The 20499-nt window shown below is 38.5% G+C and overlaps 1 protein-coding gene across 10 annotated transcripts in view; it reads right to left on the bottom strand.

The window, feature by feature from the left end:
- Positions 1-20499, bottom strand: part of PHF21A (PHD finger protein 21A) — a 125348-nt gene that overhangs the window by 2529 nt on the left and 102320 nt on the right. For 3 of the 10 annotated variants that reach the window (XM_054275228.1, XM_054275231.1, XM_054275229.1), the window contains 11 exons: positions 19485-19739; positions 17627-17713; positions 15079-15375; positions 13261-13359; positions 12171-12222; positions 11283-11362; positions 10778-10838; positions 8207-8370; positions 3524-3679; positions 1820-1895; positions 1384-1487 (listed from right to left, as the gene is read on the bottom strand). In XM_054275228.1, coding sequence (XP_054131203.1) covers positions 1384-1487; positions 1820-1895; positions 3524-3679; positions 8207-8370; positions 10778-10838; positions 11283-11362; positions 12171-12222; positions 13261-13359; positions 15079-15375; positions 17627-17713; positions 19485-19739 — 1431 coding nt within the window. Of the gene's footprint in view, positions 1-1383; positions 1488-1819; positions 1896-3523; positions 3680-8206; positions 8371-8437; positions 8461-10777; positions 10839-11282; positions 11363-12170; positions 12223-13260; positions 13360-15078; positions 15376-17626; positions 17714-19484; positions 19740-20499 lie in introns of all 10 variants that reach the window. The other 7 variants (XM_054275233.1, XM_054275234.1, XM_054275230.1 and 4 more) reach the window with 4 other exon arrangements.

The raw sequence follows: 20499 nt of genomic DNA, 5'->3' as shown, positions 1-20499 counted from the left end.
CCACACTCCTCTTCACTTGAAAATCTTATTTTGTGGCCACTTCATTCTCTTAGAAGTGGTAGTAACATAGCTAGCTCATCAGCTAAGTGCCAGGGCAAGGTAACTTTAAAAAAAGCCCACAGATGATGTTTCAAGAGTGAAAAACTGCTTATATGTATATTTGACACTCACAAAAATGAGGAAACAGTAGCTATGTCTGTTACACTCAGGTTTTTAGATGAAGATGGCAAGCTTCCTAGATTTTTAAAATCTTTTTTCCATACTGATCTCCAGATACTGTTGGTTTTACCTTTAATGTTTTCACATGTAGCTCATGGCATCATAATAACCCTAAAGCATCTAGACCTAATATGCGTGTTTTGGACAGGTCCAATATGAACATTCTCCTTGCCCACTGCCAATCCCTCATGTTAAGGCTTTGCATCTGCCTGGGTACACCACTGAGAAATGGTGATAGTTGTCTAGTACTGCTCAGGTTACACTCAGCTACTGCTAATCAGAAGGTGACAGTCCCCAGCACTGTTAGCCAGCCCTTCACAATCATTTTATTTGTATTGACAGCACTGAGGGGTCTGTAAAAATGGGACACTTTTGCTCTAATAGGCAAAGACAGGAAAAGTGCAGCCTGGAAAGTGCATCTGTATCTAAAAAGTCTGTAATTATGAATCCAACCTTACAGATGTTGCCACACAGGAGATTATATTTTCATTATGTGATACTGACTAGGGCTGCACCAAGAAGGGGCTCAAACTTTACACGGGCATCTCAAGAGACTAATCTGCACATTAAGGTGAGAAGAGTGACCAATTCAATATGTATGTTCCAATTACTGCAATAAACGAAGGTGGAAGCCAAAATTTCTGGTTTGAAGTATGACAATGTCTAGTTAATATCATGCAGGGGCACGTGCAGTGTCCAGCTGCTGACTGCCAAGGCAACACAGCAAGGTCCTGAGAGTCAGCCACAAGGAAATGGTCACTTTTGCATCAGAAAGGTCTGGAGAGTGCACCAAGGCTGAAACTGTCACTATACACAGAGGCCAAACCATTCTTGTTAAAGCGAGCCACTAGAGCTGGACTCCATCTACTGCCCACAGACAAAACCACTCTGGGCCATTTTTGTCACCTGCTGATGTTATATGTCACTATACATCTACCACATGTTCAGCAAGGATCATGTGTGAGAGACTCAATGTAAGCATACGTTGCCTTTATTTCATTCCTGCTCCCCAAAGTCCTAAAAAGCAAAGGAAAGTACTCACTCAATTCTAAATAAATCCAGTGGATGACAGGTCTAGTAGATGAAGTTGCTCTACAATAGTTTTCTCCCTGCATTGTGGCACCAGAACACAGGTCAAGGTTTATTTAGGAGGACAATACTCACTGTTATAGAATTGCTGAGCTGTTTGACCTTCTGCTCTAGTTGTTCTCTTTCCTGTTTTAAATCTGAACTCCATTTAAGTAGTTTCTGTTTTTCCTCTTCTTTTGCTGCAAAACAGAATATTAAACAGAATATTTTAAATATTTCTCTTACAACAGTGGATAAAGGGTCTAAACTGCTTTATGTAAAGAGGGGAATTGTGTTTAAACCAATGCTTAACAACTTCTGCACTGAATCACTCCCAAAATTTTACCTACATACACGAGCATGACAGGCTTAAGAAATATTTAGCCTGCTATTTTCACTTCACTAGTGATTAAGGTTATTTCCTTTTGTATGACAAAATTTCCTTTTGTAAAGGAAGTACCATTCTATCCCACTCCAAAAATAACATCTTCCATTATTAAAAGTGAAAGAAAAGTCTTCATCATTTTCTTACCTGCTTTATATGCAATATATGAATGAACAATTGCTAAAGTTCCTGGCCATGGGATTGCTTCCTCCTTCTTTAGCATCTGAAAGAAAATTTTCATAGAGATTTAGCTCGTAAAAAACCTACCTCAGAGAAAGCAAAAAGGAGAGAGAGAAGAGGGAAAGATTTAGGATTTTCTTTCATGGCTATCATTAGCCTCAGCCCTGTTAAGAAGAAGCTTCACAGACCTGATCTGAGATTTAACAGAGGGAATTATTCACAACTGTATTGTGGCTCCCATAAAGCAAGCCTATTTCTTACAAATGTCAGCATTTTCCTAAATTCCCTCCATAGCCACAAATAAAGTCTGCTAATGATACTGAACAACTTAAAAGAGGAATGAAAGGATAGCATATCTGAACTCAAAACTTGCCAGGAGACATAAACATTACTTCATGGTTCAGTCAAATTGCTGATCTTAGTTGTTCTGGGAAAGAAGTTTTCATGCTGCAGCCGAGTCTCTGCACCCTACATTCAAACATCACACTTCTGGCTAATAAAACATGAAATTGTCCCATCACTCCTTCTTATCAGAATCATCTTAATAGACTTGTCAAACTCTTTTTATAAGTGTAAGCACCATTTATGTCTTTCAGACCCTTCCTACATTTTGCTTCCCAACAAACTTTAGGAGGAAAGACAGATATTTTTAGTACAGGATCAGAGTGGTGTCTCAGAAGACAGAGGACTTGGTCAGTTTACAGTGAAATTACTCAGATTTCCTCCTTAATTTTGTTGGAAGCTATCACAGAAACATGAGGAGGAGGGATAAGGTGGGAGTAGGCAAGAGCAGGAGTACCCAAGTCAAATACTCTCTCCTCTCTGGCAACTACTGACCAAGTCACTTGAGTTTCGCATTTTCATTGTTTTGAGCAGCACATCATAGGTCAGGCTGTTTTCTCATGCTACCACTGGTGCACCAAAGGCCATGTGGCTAACCAAGCAATGAGCTGTGTTACACAGGACACAGCTCCAGACTGCCTATTATCAACAACCCTTTGCAACTCCTAGAGCTCCAAGGAAGGGTTAGGAATACAACAGTTTACTTCTTCATCTTGTATGCAATCTCAATGCAATTATAAACAAAATATTAAAATATAACCTGCTCACTTCAACTGTACATTTTCAGAGAATGATCTAGAAGGAAACTGTTCACCTACACTCATTATACTGATGCTGGATGATATTATTGAAGAGATCACTGAGGACAGCGATCAGACCTTCCAATGTTTGATTTATATAAGCTAGCAGGGGCTTATATTTGCTCCATCTATTGAGGTGGGCTCGTGCAAATGCTTTATTTATTTGTCCAGAAGAATATGCTAATAACTTCTGAAGAAACAATGAGCTTAAAATGATCAGCAGAATTTCTATGGGTGGTAGATAATCTTTCAAAAAGTATGCATACTTTGATCCAGAAAAAGAGTAAAAAGATAAGGGTAACAAATAAAGACCATGAATTAAGAAGCAAGACCTGACAGTTTTGTATTAGCACACATTCCAACAGAGGTAATAATTCAATAAAATTCACACAAGCCTTATTGCACATGGAATAGATTTGTTCAGTGTCAGGCTGTCTTGGTCTAAGTAACCCAAGCAATCTGGTTATTTTCTTCAACATCAAAAAATCTTCATATGCATTGCACACAACTCCCTGTCTGTCAACAATACCTGGTCTTGACATTTGGGACAGATCCACATGCCCTTAGGAATGGTTTTCAGAGGCGGGTCCAGGCAATCCAGGTGATAAACACGTGAACATGTGTCACACATCAGCAACTGCCCGCTTTTTCTGCAAACACTGCAAAAGTCCTCATGGATATCACCCTACAAAATTGAGGGGAAAGGGTTTGGGTGAGAGAATGCAAGAGAGAAGGCAAAAAGTGAACTTTGACATTTGGTATCTATATCTTAGTTGAATTCAAGGTTTACAGCACCAACTATTTTTAAGGTGATTCCAAAAGGTCAAGCCCTTTTTAGACTGTGAAACAGGAAAACCATGCCAGATGTCAGAAACACTGACATCTCTCCTCCCAAACATTCTTCTGTCCTCCCAAGGCAAAATGGTACAGCAAACACTTATTACTATAGCTTCTCTTAACTACTGCTACCCCATAGCCTTTCTTCTTTAAGATTCCCTCTTTACCCTGATTTTTTATTTGCCTGAAGTGATGAGCTACCCACTTTCTTAACCCTCCTGATTTTTGGATGTAAGCCCAACTCCACTCCCAGAATGCTGATTAGGCTGTCTCTTGCCAGTAATAGTATGTAAGAAACCCCAACTGAGTGACTTTAAAGAACACTGTTAAATATTTAGGTCACCTTTAAAAATGAAACTGTAAGGAAAAGGTGTTGTGCTTCTAAATGAAAAAGAATAGAATGAATTATGTTTGAGACAATTCTTTTTACTTCACTTAGGCTTCCTCAAGTTGCACTAAAAAAGCTGTGACTCAAAACTTTCTCATTGTCTACAGAGAGTGGATTGTTTCATCACTAACATAGACTGAGAGCTAGGATGAAAGAGTACCAAGAGAGATTTTCTAACATTTTTTAAAAGAAAAAATTGGAAAAATGACTAGCCATGTCTTTTAAAACAACTAGGTTTAGTTACTATTGCATTTCCATCAGAGAGAGTTCTTTTCTACAGCCATTAACATCTCAAAAAGGCAGGTCTGATTTTTGTTTCTTCTTCTCTCTCTCTCCCCTCCTGTTTTGATTTGATTTTCAGATATTTGAATGAAGAGGCATGATAGAAAGGTGGCTCAGCGATCCTAGAGGAAGCAAGGGGCACCCCACCCTCTCCTCCGACCACCGGGCTCTCCTGGCAACTCCACATGTCCAAGGCCCCATCTGGTGTCTGAAGTGCACCCTGTCACTGACTCACAACAAAGTTTCACACACACCCAGATCTGCAAGACTGCAATCATAAGATGTGTGTGTGGAGCAGAACTGTGGGTACACACTCTCCTGAATGAGATACCAGCCTATGCAAGGTTTCATTTTGGCACAGTTCGTCTCTTCACACGTGCAAACAATTTCTATCAGTTTGGAGGGATAGCAGATTTGGCCATACACTCACATATTAAGGTGCCAGACAAGAAAAACTACAGTAATCTCTACTATGGATGACATAATACACATGTAAGAAGAATGACACATAAGCAATCTGCTCAGGTTTCTACTTCCCAGTTCTATTGCTGATGTGCCCCTTCTTCAAAGGGAAAGCTCTTCTAAATTCCCAAAGTTAACACTGATTTCATGCTTTGTAAAGGATCAATCTTCAGTGAATTTTCAGTGCCATATTTTGGGTCCCTAACTCCCTGGGATAGTTGAGAGTTGAGTTAGGGTATTACTACACCTTTAACACCAAAGAGTTCCTCAGTGTTACATGAAGACCTAAATGAGTGACATTCCATGCTTCTTGTGAAGTGATGTGCTGTAACCAGACTGGGAAGAACTTCTTTCCCTCCATCCTGCATTCTCTGAGTACAAGGAAAAGGCAGCAGGCAAGAGATATCATATAAGCTAAAATAAAATCCTCTTCAAGATAAGGAGAAGTTTAAGAGGGGAATCTCTCATTTTAGAAAAAAATTTCTAGAGAATTATGTATCTTAAGATGCATTAGTTGCCACAGACTACACAACGGCTCTTGGTAAGAAAGTGCAAAATATCGGTGTGCTGAAAACCAAACCTGTTATGTCTCATATCCTGCAGAAAGAGCCCTACAAAAGAGACACATATGCAGTTTCTTCTTAAGGGGAGACATTTAGAAATTTAGACCCAGAATGTCTCAAATTCAACTGAGTGCTGAAAAACCTGTAGTGATACAGGTGACCAATGCACAGTGCAGCTGAATGCACAGAGATGCCAATACACATGCCCAGAAACCACAGTCCTATTTTTGGTAATGCAAAATTCAGAGCAATTCCTCAGAGTTAGCAAGTGTCCTTACCAAAACCCCGGCCAGTGTTTGATTCCAAAGAATTGCCCCAGGTCTTATGGACAGTTCATAACTATATGCATAAAGGGAGGGCTGGTATTGGTGTTGTGCCATGCACCCACTGACCTCAGCTTCTGAAGCAGCTTTGTGTAGGCAACAGCCAGCCAGAATAGGCTAGGGCAGAGCTCACTGAGGCTGCTCAGACATGCTACAGCCTGGAGTGACCGAAGAGTAATTTCAGAACAGATACCATAAAAGGTGATTTAATGTCACTTTCTGCTCTACTTCCTCTTCGCAAGGGACCAGGGAAGGGTCCCACAAGGAAAAATAAATTTAAGCTTTCTGGACAGCTAACAGTTTCATTTATTTTGATAGTGTCTAGAGCAGTGGGGCCTGGCTTTAGGCAACTGAACCGAATAATTCAGTAACAAAAGCAGATTGTGTGCTTGAGTTTGTAATATCTACACTTATATGTACACTTAACTGGAATAAAATGGGAATACTAAATATTCTGCAACATTTGTTCATGATCATATAAATAAAGATGATCATAGCGTATGATGTAAGTGAATTAAATTATCAGAAGTTATACTAATTCTGGCATATTCTAACTTTTATGGGCTTGACTTTGCAATCTGAAAGTTCTACAATGCTCCTCTCAATTGAAACACTGTTTTGATATAAATGTTCACTAATAAGAAGGCATTTTGTGACCAAATACTTGAATCATCACTAAAACAGAGTTTTTTGCACAATTCTTATTGCTGTGTAATTGACCTTCAAAGGCAATTGCTATTTTTGGTGTGAATGTGCCACTACTGCATGAGGGAGAACCACACATAATCAAGTGCCTCATAAGTGGCTCACATAACCATTTGGCAAGACAATTGCCAAATTGGAAAAGGGAAAAAAAGGGAGGGAAAAAAAGAAGAGGTTTTGCTCAATCCTGCCTAGTGCATCATTTCCTTCCTTTTCCTAGGTTCTAGACCTACTTTCTACCCCTTCATCCTTATCACCAATCCTATCATAAGTTTCTGCTTCATCCTCCCTTCAAAATTTCTCCCTGTCATTCAGAGAATAACATTTCAGGGAAAATTCAAGAAGGCTGTTCTCATCCACTGTGCCTCATGCCAAGTGCTTGGCCTGATTTGCAATTTTCATAGGCACTGCAGAAATTGGGGGACAACTCATCTTACTCTTTTGAGAGCTCTTACACAGTAGGAAAAGACTGAGCAGTATACACACACCATGAGATGGAAAAGACCCCCACCACATTATCCAGTCCTTCTCTTGGGGCAGTGTAAACTACGTAAACTCTTCAGCACATTTACAAGTCATCTGTACTTTGTATTTTTAAAAGTCCCCAGAGATGGAGCTGTCCCATCATATCCATGAGGGGCTATGGATTCCACAGTCCCATTTATTTGGCTGTCAGGAAAGGGTTTTTGCAGTCATGTGCTATACTGCTCTAAAAAATGACTATATAAAAGAGAACCTTGTAATTCCACATGTGTATTCCCTGGCTATCTGAATTGCATCTATTTATTTCAGTGCTTCAAACACACTTGCACTACTCCAAATCCTGCAGAACAAGTACAGTTCAGAGTCAAGGAACTGGCCTCTATTCCCTGTTCTATGTGATCAGTAGAGTTGGTCTCTCAGTCCATGTACTTACAGTGGTGCCACTAGACAGATGAAAATAGAACAACCCAGCTTTTTCTTAAAGGCCATTTCAGATGGTTGGGCCTCAAGTATATGTGACTGTCTTTTCTAAAAGAAGAACTTCAGAAGGAGAGTGTAGCACCAGTGTGAAGAAATAACCAAGCACCTTTTGATTCTTAAGCTATGCCTGTAAATACCAGTCTTCTAAAAGCAAGCTCTTAAATGAAAGCACATTCCAGCTCCTGAGGACTGTTCTACCCCCACTGAAAAGTCCTACACACTTTCTGCCAAATCAGTGCCACAAATGTTGCTCCTGGCTGTTCTGCATGATGAAGCAGTTTCCATCCTTCTCTCATTATAAAAACACAACTTTTTGTTATTATGGCCAGTAACTAATACTTTTCATTCTCTTCTTCCCTGCCCACCCCACACACCCCCTGGCTCTTTTCCATGGATGACAGATTCAATTCAGTCAGACAAGATCTCAGAAACTACACAAAGGAAATCAAAGGAAATGAGCTCATCTAGCATGCCTGGTGCCTCCCAATGTTTCAATCCACTAAATAAAATCTCATCAGGATAACAACACAGGTGCAGGAGGAAAAAAGGGTGTTAAAAAATGCTGGACTGTTTCACTGCAGTGAATCAGGACAAATGATGAGTGTGATTAAAGAAACAAAACCTGCCATGATTTTCCTTGTGCCTGTTTTGAGTAACTTTCTAACAGTAACCCCTCCCCAAGAGTTACTTACGTCTGTGGAGCTGGGGCTAGGCAGGGACACAGGCTGAACAGCTGCGGGAAAAGTAAATGTGCTCTCTGTCTTTTCATTTTCAGGGGAGTCGGGATAACTGGAGAGAGGGGACGTGGGGGTCAAAGCCCCGAACCCCAACACCGTGTTGTATTTAGGTGGACGACCTACATATTAACAACAGGGAACAGAAACGAAACAAAAAAAAAAGAAAGGAAAAATGATCTTACATACCTTTGGCCAGTGGTCCTCATTGGCTAGCGTGAAAAAGGAAATGATGTAGCACAGAGAGGAAGTTAATATAAAAGTCATAAGTGGAAGGACAGAAGCAAAGATTTAAACATTTTTTAGAAATCTTTAAGTAGAATTTTGCAAGGAAAGAACATTTAAAAGATGTATTTCAGAAGGAAACAGAAATAAGCTCTGTAGAGGGTCAAAGAATTATTCCCACAAAAGCAGCATGGGGACAGTTGCTACTCCTAAAAATGAGGCTATTCAGTTTTGAGGGGAAAAATGTTGGCATCGAAGCTCCACAGAAGCTACAATAGCTACTATTAAATCCTTTCTGCTGTTATCCCACACCTCCCTATCTTTCTAAGTGCCAGCATAAATCTACACAGAGGTTAAATCCTTTATCAGAGGCCAACACTCACCACCCCCCTACTTTTCTTCCCCATTTTTTAAACCTCTCAGTTCTCAGATCAGCACTTTCTACCCTACCAGTACATTTTTAAAATTAGGCTACCTAAGAACAGGTCTTGTTTTCTGACCCATAAATAATATCAGTTTTAACCTATCACTGGTCTTTTACTGTAACCCACTCCAAATTCTGTGTTCTTTCTTAGACTTTCTCAGCCAAGTATGTTTGATTATGCACAATGCCTAGATACTCCTTTAGACTAGCAGATGTGCAAAATGTCTTCATACAATTCTTATAAAATTACAAATGCAAAGCAAGACAGCAGAAAACCCAGTATGCAACCATCATTTCTGCCTTCCTTCTCCCAGGTAATTTATAGATATGTAAACATAAAGGAGTTAGGATCTAGGAATAATTCCCCAGATCTTATGTTTACAGATTGTCAGTCTATACCTATTAACATGCTAAACCTTGCATTTAAGGTCTGGATATGTTCCAGCACTAAGTATGTCCTTGGAAATGGATTTCTGCTAGTGATGTCCACGGGTGAAATTTCTGACATGCTCAGCACCATCTATAATTAAACTAAAGCTCTCAAGGGCAAATGCTTACAAAAGCTTTTCACTCAATATATTGCAGTATTAAATTACAAAACAAATGTATACTTCCAAATCTTTTGTCAATTGAAAACACGTACTACTAATTTGGTATTGACGCAACATAAAGGCTCACTCACAATAGGGTATGATGAAAAAAATAGAAAGTATAATAGTCAGTTGCCAAAACAGGGTAAGAGAGTATCAAGTACAAATGCATGCAATAATTTTCATTGATACAGTAATTGTTCACTATAAGGTCTAAAATAAAATTAAGAAATCATTACTAGAAGAAGGAACATTTACTTATCCACAGAGTAAATGCAAAAACCCTCTATTTAAAATCTACATCATATTACTTAAAAAAATACATTTAATGTTTTTAGGGGATAGCAGCAGAGACACATCTTTTATTTAAAAACAGCATAGCTACAGAAGTGTCAGCTTTGCCACATTGTCTGCTGGACTGAAAACATGGATCAAGAACAGAATATGTCTAATTAATATTTCATCTTGCAGACAAAATCCCCAAAAAATAATGGAACTGTTTAGTGCTAGATGAGAGACTGGTTTAATTTTTTTTAAAATTTGATTTATTACTTTTTTTAGACAGAAAACTTAGGATAGAGAAGGTAATATGAGTCTTTAAGGACTGTAGTTGATGCCATGCACAAATAATGGCATCACATTCTTTCCCACACTGTTCTGCTTCACCTGTTTCACCATAAACTAAGTCTTAAAATTTTACCTGTTCTACAGAAGGATTTCTTTGAATAGTACTGCATGCTTATATGAAAGATCATCTCTCATTTTAGGACAAGTGGCACTCTGGTTGCAGTTAAAGTACTTAGTGTGAGCACGATAGCTTTTCTCACCCAGGGCAAGTTCTTTTGAAGGACTCATCCCTATTCCCAGTAGGAAACAAGGCTTTTGTCACACTAAGTTTCCCCTCCTATTCAGGGCAGAGATGCTTTTCCCACAACCACTTTCTTCTTGACAGTAACAATACAATCTAGTCATTAACAAGGGGATCTTTACAGCAGCTTCATAACTAAATGATGTTCAAACATCTCACATTTTTAGTGAATATCTAGAGAATTGAGTGGGTTTTGTCTGGGTTTTTCTGAGAGTGAAACTGAAATGAAACACTGAGCTGCTTAATAGATCTTGCCATGCTAATCGCTAGAGGTCATGGTCTTTGCCTACCATGGAAATTTACTGGACAAATGAAGTACTGTAGAGTCCTTCTTGTTTTGCTCTTCAAATTGACATGGGGACTACAAAAGCAATGTGGAGGAAGAGGCACTGGGCAGGGAGACAGGTCTGGGTATACCTCACCTCTTTTACGTGTCCCGGGATGCATTGTGCTGTTCAGGTACGTCACTGTACTCTTCTTGCGCTGCAGGGAACAATGGAACAATTTCTGTCGGGGAACGTTCCTGACAATAACTATATGCAGTAGCTGAGGAACAGCACAGTAAGTACTAAGTGAGATTACTGGCTTTTGTGTTTTCTGAAGCACACCTTCAGAAATGTTAGCTTTTTTACACTGCTTCTGATATATGAACTGCTTCAGGCTGATATGCAAGCAGACCAACACACATTGCCATTTGATGCCAGGTTTATATAGGAGAAGGCAGAAAAAGATACAAGTACTAGAAACACCCCAGTGTATTTACTATTTAAAAATCTGAGTGTCGTGTCATTGCAATGGCCTTTTGAACTATAAATGATAGCTTGCCTTTCTAGTTAGAACTGAGAAAGCTTACAAGGTAGCAAGATGTTAGAAAGACACTCAAGATCAGAATGAAAATACCAGCTTCCCCCAGCAAAAAATTAATACCTCAGGCTCAAAAACGGCTCCACTGTACACTGGATTTGCTGTTGTTCTTCTTTTCCTCTCTTGTCGCTTACTTTGGATTTCTTGTAAAACAAAGCATTCAGGTTAGAAAACAATGGATCTCAGAACTTATATAAAGTCCACAGAATTCAGTTTGTATGTGAGAAGAGCTATAAAGATTTCTATAGAACACCAGTCATGGCCGGTATAGGCAACTGCATTATACTTTTAATTTCTGAAGGTTTGAAAACTAAGAGCTGACAAGGAATACAAATACAATGCTCAAGTAACTGATTAAATCCTTCTTCTGACCAAGTAATCCATGACTAAGACACTTAAAACTCATGGTCAATATAACTGGGATCTTAAAAAAATGCCTCTGGTAACCTTGCTGACACTTGAAAATACAGTAGAGAAATATGCAGGTGATTGAAATTATAGGCTGTCTTTCAATGCATAGGATTAGAAGTTTAAATTATAAATCAAATTATAATCCATTAACTCATTCATTAAAAATTACAGTTCCATGAAATAATAAAATAAATGAAAAATCTCAGCATAGGTTACAGTAAAATTATCCATGGTGTATCTTTGCAGATAGAGGTCATCCAGAGAGCATTAGTATTGCCACAGATTTCTACCATCAGAGCATACACTTTCTTCCCAACCTCTGCTCCACTGCATAAATAACTTTATGCTTTGTTTCAATGTCATAAGAAGAGCAAAAACATGCACAACAAACTAAGTTAGATGAAGAGTACAGACATCCCAACGGTACTATTGTACAAGAAAATACTGCATTTAATACAAGAAATATTTTGGAATCCTACTTCCAATCTAGAATGACATGAAACCAGGAGCTGAACAACCAACCTAAGACATTTTTCCTACCTTCCAGGTGGTCATGAGTAACTAGTCCCAGAGACACCATGAAGGCAAGTTTCTGTGAGAGGGAAGAAAAAACATAATGAAAAGTGCAACTGTTAGGATGAGTCATTTATGCCCTTTAAAGGTAGCTGACCAGTAACTAAGCACCAAAATAATTTTTAGTGATACTTTGCTTTTATAAATCACTTTTCATTCATGCATGTCAAACTTCTTGGAAAAGGACAGACAAGAGTCCCGTTTCCTAGATGGGAACCTAGCCTGAGATACTGGGAAATACCCATTGCTCGTGATCACAGAGATGGCAGAGCTGGGAACAAGAGAGCAGTGTCTTTACTCCCATTCCAGCACTGAACTGACTATTAGAAGATACCAACACAGTTCAATTGCCAAAAAAATATTGCTAGTTTAAGATCATTCTCCATCTATTGTGAACTACAAGGAGCCAACTCTAGCTTAAGATTTGCTATTTGCTAAAGGCTATGGGTTTCTTAGAGGATTCTAATTTTAATGCAGGAAATGCAGACACATGTAAAAATCAGAATTTTGTTGTCTAACTGACAACAGTTAGAGCTCACACAACAGTCAATTTGAATCCATCTATGGAAATAAATGTAGCAGAGCATTTAGTTGTAATCAGTTACGAAGCTCTTTCGCCCCAGACTAAACTGGACTAAAACACAAGCAGAATGTGGATATATGTGACTCTTTCCTTCCTGCTCACCAGAGTAGAAATATTTTATAAAGGAAAACAGACAGTTCTTCAGCTTTGAGAATAACTCCAGAGTCTAAAACCTCAAAGGAGTGGAAATCAACTCTGTAATCTAAACCCCTGTTTGAAGTAAGTACCATGGAGAAATGACGATCTTCTAACTTACAAAAGACTTAGAAGCCAAATGCTCTCCAGAACTGCAAATGCAATGCACTACATCTATTTAGATTTTTTATTCTGTAGCCTTATCAACTACTGCTGTCCAACAGAAACGTATGGAATGCTAAAGTTAAGAAGTCTTGAGGGAACAGAGGGAAAAAATATTTTCTGAAGGACAGTGTCCTTTTTTTTCCTTAAAAGAAAGCTCTGGGTATGTTCTGATACCTGTGGATTTTCTTCTCGTTTTGGCTTCGGTGCAGCAGGTGGAGTAACTGTACGACTTTCTGTTTGCTTCTCTTCTGTTTCCACATGTGGTTTAATAGTCTGCAAGAAAACAGTGTTTCTCACATTCAGTGATAACAATGACTTTTTTTACTTTGACTATTAAAGCAAAACAAATACTTTCGCAAATACAGGAGAGAAAATGTTTAAAGCTGACAGTGTGCTAACAAAGACTTAATTGAGGAATCTGATGCAAGAGGAATATTAAGTAAGGTATTTTCATTTAACAAAGAATGAAACAGCCTTGTCACCAATCCATTACCCCACACAGCCACACAAGATAAAATAGCGATTTTAAGAGTTAACTTTGTTACAGAAATCACTGTAATGTATGGGAATACCAGACACTTCAAGAAAACTCATCCCATCAAGACTTCCACTTAAAAACCCCTCTGCATGGCACATACATTTTGTACTTCTCACTCCTCAGTCTTTGATTTTTATAGAATTTTGAATGGCTCAAAAACGGTCCCTCTGAACTCCTCAATGTCAGATGTTTCTGAAGCCTTTTTCTTTTCTCAAGTCATAAATCTTCTGCATGACATCCCTCAGCCTACAGCATGGATGTTGAGGCTATAAACTGAGAAAAGCAAGCTACAGACAGACAAACTTTCGCTTTATGATATGGAGAAATTATACAGAAAATTTCATGTGTGATTGAACCACCACCATTCTTCAATGGTTTTCTGTAGTTGCCAGTCATTATTCAAAGAGCAAATTAATATTGCTGACATCAAAAGGAACAGTCATCAAAAGTCAAATATTGTAGAAGTACAACTTCACATGGAAAGCACACACATTGCTGAGTAACCAGTGCAACAGCTCTGAGGTATGCAAGAACCTACTCTTGAGACTTCATGAGCAGAGCTGAGCATGAGCACAACTTTCATGCACATGATTTTCCAGTCTCCATTAGTATTTCAAAAGTAGAAAGAAGGTAATTTCAAGGCACATTAGTCTAGGAAAGAGTTATAAGTGACATATATACTACTATTATCTATATAAATTACATAAATATTATGTTATAGTATGCAATATAGTATACAATGTTACACTATTACTAACATACAATATACAAAAGGGTTAAAAGTGAATCAGAATATTGCTTTACTTGAGCAGACTGGCAAGGACGCTCAGTTGCAATCCACACTGACTTAAGTAATTTTTATTTTACAGAAGTCTTTTCTGGAGAGAGACTTTAAACATACAGAATTCTCTGCTTCTGAAGGTCTCCTTTCCATTCATTCAGCTTGATTTAGACACAGGGAACCATCAGACTTCAGAAGCTGAGTGAGACTATTTTGCCCCCAGTCACAAGATTGCAAGATCAAGGGATCATGGAAGAAATGGCTACAATTATCTGATCAAATATCCCTACAATTCTGTGCAATTTTTGCCTTTCACATAACCACCCTTTGAAAAACAAAAGGGCTTGATATGAAGATGGACTTCAGCTTGTAATTGCTCTTCAACATACTAGTCAAACCCTGCAATGTAGCCTGCTTATGAACTACTGATGTTTAAACAGTAGAGGGAGCATAAAAACACTGAAGCAGGAGAAAAAGGTGCCAATGGCCCATATTAAAGGAAATGGTAACATCTATCCCAAGAGCTGCAAGTCATTCCATAATTTGTACTGCCATTGGAACATGACTATCTCCAGTATCCACTGAAAACCTCTCCCTGGCTGTTGTCCTCTCCACAGCTGCACAGTAAAGCAATAAACCCAGTACCTTGTATTAGTATGCACTTTATCTGTACCTGTTTTTCAATGTTTGGTTTGCTGATCTGTACAGTCTGAGGCCCAGCGAGTCTGGTCCCCGGTGCTGCTATCACGATGCTGGTGAGCTGTGCCATAGGGAAGGTTTTGGCTATGGTTGCTGTCTGCCCATTAACTACACGAACTGGATGGATGGAGTTCTGAGAGTTGGGTAAAGAGGTGGGTGTGAACTTTGTTGTCAACATCACAGGCCTCTGAATAAGCTGAGGAGCTGCAAGCATTGGGGGAGGTGCAGGGGCAATAGGAATGTTATTTTGGGCAACTGGTTTAGGTCGAACCTACAGAAACAAAATAAGAAAAAGAAAAAAATAAAACCCAGAGATTTGTATATCAGTATTTCAGATCAGCTTTTCACTAAGTCTTTCAATTCATCCTGTATAATCTGCAGGAGGCTGCTTGATTTTTTTAGATAACGTCATTTTTAGCATACTGTCCTAAGTATGTTAAGAGAAAAAAGCACCACATTTTCAAGCCTACTTACATAAAACCCATCCATAACATTTGCATATATAGTCACCATCCCTGAAATGGTATTTGGATGCACAAATACTTATACAGAATGTTTATTGCCAAATGCCTTATCTGTATCTAAATTAACATCTTGGTTTTACAGGCCAAAAAAATCCATGTTATTTACAGGCACAGCTGAGGCGCTCGTATTAAAAGTGTTTCAGGGCTTTGTAATGAACCTCCAAGAAATTATGAACAGTTGACTGTGCCCTGAAACAAAAAATTTTTTTTTCCAGCAAATACCTGTTATCTGTCAATTCTATATATTATTTAGATACCTGCACAACCAATCTTGATAAGCAAAAAAAGTGACAAGATTATATATTAATCCCTTACTGAAAGAGCTGAATGCACAGGTAAATGCAACTATTTATTTTCTTTCACAAGAATGAGAAGAGCCACAAGAATCTTTCAAAACTCATCACCAATACTTGCTTATTTCCTGTCTCTGTTAAGTTTGTAATTTAACAATGGACTTAAAATATCATTGCAGAGTACAGAAGTAGAGCACATTACGTTAAAAATAAAGCTCTTTTTTTCCTTATTTGATTCCTATCCACCTGCAATACTCCATAAAGCATTTTACCATGAAAAACTAGGTCACATTTCAACAGATCTCACCATACCCAAATATTAATCAGATAGCAGCCTTTACTTTCCTTTCTCACTTTGCAAAATATTTACTTTTATTCACAGCATCACATACTTCATAAAAATGAAGCAGTTCATCCAAGATATTTTTTTTTACATAAAGAAACAATCTGTGTCCTCCCCAAACCATGAAGAAAAAAAAAACAAACCACAAGTTTTACTACTCAGCTGAAAACAGAAGCCACTCTCCCTTGCAATACAGAAATACTTGGGAATAATCTAGAGACATATAATTTTTTCTGTTTTCACTCATCAGTATCAAGCAACAATTACAGCAATTTAAGGCCTTGGGTGATGCTTTAATTTTGATGACACCTATTCCATGAGTTCATTTCACTTGTGGCATACAAGATCATTTATAATCATCATTTGCAAATTTCATAACTACAAATTCATACAGGTGGAGGGTAGATGAGGAGGTCTCTAATTTGACCTCTTGCTCAGAGCAGGACCATCACTAAATGCAGATTGGCTGGCTTAAGGCTTTGTCCAGCTAAGTCTTGTAAAACTTCAAGGATGGAGCTTTCACAACATGTCTGGCAAGCCTCTTCCACTCCTAACTGTCCTCAAAGAGAGAAGTGTTTCCTTATATGCAGTCTAAAACTTCCCTGTCCTCATTTATGAGCATTGCCTCTAATTTTCTTGCCAAGCACCTATGTCTCTATGCCTCCAGCTTCTTGTTTATATCTTTGCTGATACTGGAAGCAACATTGCTGTTAGGGTGCTTCCAAAGCCTCTTCTCCAAATTTGAAAAGCCCAGATTCCTTGGCCTCTCCTTACAGGTAATATATTCCTGCTGCCCCAAGCTGTCTTAGTGGCCTTCCTTCCCATGCTCCATGCTTCAAATTTATCAATCAGGGATTCCAAAACTGCAGGGTGTTTATTGGACTCAGTTTCATGATTGCTGAGGAAAGGTGGATAATCTCTTCCCTGAATCTACTGGCTGTAATCCTGCTGGTACAGGTCAATATGCTGGTAGGATTCTTTGCTGTTGGGGCACATCACTCATTGAGCTGCTGTCAATCAAGACCTTTTAATCTGTGCAGCTCCTCAGCCAGTCAGTCCCCAGCCTGTACCTGTGCAGAGAGTTAGTCCATTCCAGGTACAAGATTGCCTTTTCTCATGCTGAGGCTCAAGAAATTCCTGCTGGCCTCTTCCTTTATCCTGTCTAGGACTGTCTGCATGTCAGCACTACCTTGAAAAATATTGACTGCACCCTCAAATTTGTTATCACCTGCAAACCTGTTGAGGATGAATAGTTTTCTCCAGCACATCAGCAGTAAACACCACTTAATGTTCATCAAAAGTCTCTTCTATCTATGCTACAATTAAGTTCCTCCTTCTATTGTTTGTTCTCTGTATACTCACCTGTGGAAGAAAATTTGGACGAGGAGTAAGTCTGGGAGGAGGGATGAACTGCGGCACTTTTATGGGCTGAGGCGTAGCCTGAACCTGCTAAAGGAACATGAGAAAGCACAGTAAGAGGTAAGAGGAAACTTTAACTTTGAAGTTTTTCACCAAAATTAACATCCTGAAGGTACTTTCATACCTGATGTCTGCAGTTTTCACTCTGTAAACGATTTTTCATAGCAAGAGGTTCCTCATTAGAAATATATTAAAGACAGAACTAAACCTTATTTTCTAGATCCTACACACCTTGCTTCATAAATTGCAGACATATTTCCTTTTAGTTCAACTGTACTAACTATTGTGCTCTGCAATCTAAAACCATTTCATTTGATGATAATAAAAACTCATGTTTGTTTTAATCATTAAAAAATGGCATTACAACAGACAGAAAATAGTAACATTTTGATGTTCAGTTATATGAGCTATGGTCTTTTCATAGTGAATGACACACAGAAGAATGAGAGAACATCTCATGCAAATAGCAAAGATTTGAAAGTTACAACTCTTCCAGCAATATTAATGACACTGTGAGGGGCTCTAAATAGACAACTTGAAATTTTCAAAAGTAGGCCATTCATTTGAAACAATTAGGATCTGATTTTAAGGAAACCCAAGTACTCCCCTGAAAGGGTAACTGAAATCAGCTGCATGGAGCTGCCACATGATTAACCACTGAAGAGCACTACCAGTTACCATGAGTACCTGGGAAGATTCTCTGAAATTAATGTCCATGTTATTTTATATCCTGTATTTCTGTCCACCCACATAAGATTGCAATTTTCTTCAAAAGGTCTTGTACTGATTAATTAGTACTCGGGAAAATATTCTGATTTTTTGATGAAATTTGCTATAAAAACATAAATCATAGACTACTATTAAAATAGAATTACCTCCTCAAATCAAAGTTATTCACCAAAGAAATGGAGTACAGACACAAAGAACAGATGAAGTGGTGCAAGGGATGACACAGGAAAAGAGAACAGTAGAAAAAACTCCATTCAAATAGTCTTCTCTATTCTGATCACAAATATATGCCTCATTAGGAAGCAAAATTACTTCCATCTGCATTAAACTGTATTTTAATAAATAGAGATAAATTGGATTTTGTTTAATAAAGCCATAGCCTTTACTTCAGAAGTAAAATTTCTCTGTCATGTTTTTACATAATGCCTGGTTTCCAGACCAAGAAGCCTATATAATCCAGTTCTGAAACACTGGTTCTTTTACTTCTAGGTGGCTAACTGTTCTGGAAAAGACTCTGTCATGTAACTAAAGCACAAAATCTGTATTTCCAAAATACATGTTTTTAAAGAAACAGCAACTGTTTATGTGTTTGAAAACGTGCTGAATGAAGACATGGTAGTGGGCAAACTTAAGGGATGTGTCTAACATCAGAGACTTTATCATTCAAAAAAACCCCAAGACAAAGACCCAAACTGATCAAATGAAGAAAGTCTGACATCTCCTTTGCCTAAGAAAAGAGTAAGAATTCTGCAGAGCATAGCCATACAGATTCAGTAAGGGCAAAGCAATCACTACTGCTCCATGACTACGGTTACTAACAGGGGAAACTTTACACAGAGGTGATGACAGCACTGATTTAATTCTATAAAGCAAAACAGTAATAACAACCCACATGGAGAGAATATGTTTTTCTCATAGACTATCACTTTAGCAACGTCAGCTAGTGAAGACTCACACCATGTCCCTACTATCCTCCTTTCTGTGAGAAACCCTGGCTGTTTATTTTTTTCTAATAGCCTTCTTGTTAACCAAACCCACACATATCTGCAGGGCAAACACATGAAACGCTTACCAAAGTTACTGTGTTTTTTGTCACTATTTGGACTGCCTCAGCTCCTGGCCCAGTGACCTTATTTGTTGTCTGGAGGTTGACTGGTGCACTCTGCGCATCAGTGCTGAGGACTGCTTTCTGATTGTTGTTGATAGCAGTAACCATGGCAATGGTAGGTCTCTGACCCACAACAGAGGCAGGCATGGTCGCAGTTGCTGCTTTCAAGACGAGAGGTAGTGTCTTAGTGGTGATCATAGAAGCTGTAGTTACAGTTTTCTAAGGGAAACAGAAAATACACTGTAAGAGACAGAGACACTCTGTATCAGACAGGACGTGGGTTGGTTAGTCAGAAACAATAGACAGCAGGAGAAAGAAAAGGCAGCTCTGAGCCTATCTACCTGCTGTTCAGACAAGCACATTATCTTATGCCTCTCAAAACTGGATAGCTAGAAGCATTCTCATATGAGGCACCTGTTTGGTCTGTTTTAATCACCTGCAGCATTGCAGATTGAATCAAAACAAATTCCTGAGAAAATTACAATTAAGTGTTAGCACTGGCATATCTATTTTGGATCTTTTAGTTTCATATTACTTCCAAAATTGCACTGTCAATGTCAAACATTTAAGGTGGAGGTTTATGAAACATTGCAGCAAACTAGCTTCTCACTGAGTAAAACTCCTATTTTCAAATGGAAACTGTAGTTACAGTGATCCTCACAATCAGAGGAAGAGAGGGGAAAACGTTCATAAGTTGTTTTTTTAAAAAACAAAAATATAGTTTTTATTTTGGGCATCCCAGTCTCGGCTTTAGTGATACATAGAGTTACCTTGTACTGAACTTTGTTTCCTAAGAGCATCAATAGGGTTGTCCTGAAGTTGTAAGAGCTAGCTGTTAGTCTGCCCAGATGCAGACAATTAAATTTAGCTTCTGTGGAATGGGCTAGTTTTGGAATATATGTTTGACACCATCATTACTCTTGGGCTGTTTTAAAAAGAATGGTTTTGAATCATGTAACACCAGCATTTATCTGAAATG

Source organism: Melozone crissalis, unplaced genomic scaffold (assembly GCF_028551555.1).
Source record: "Melozone crissalis strain CALT ecotype California unplaced genomic scaffold, PUWL_Pcris_2 ptg000018l_1, whole genome shotgun sequence".
Lineage (NCBI taxonomy): Eukaryota > Metazoa > Chordata > Aves > Passeriformes > Passerellidae > Melozone > Melozone crissalis.
This window is presented reverse-complemented; position numbering and strand designations above follow the sequence as displayed.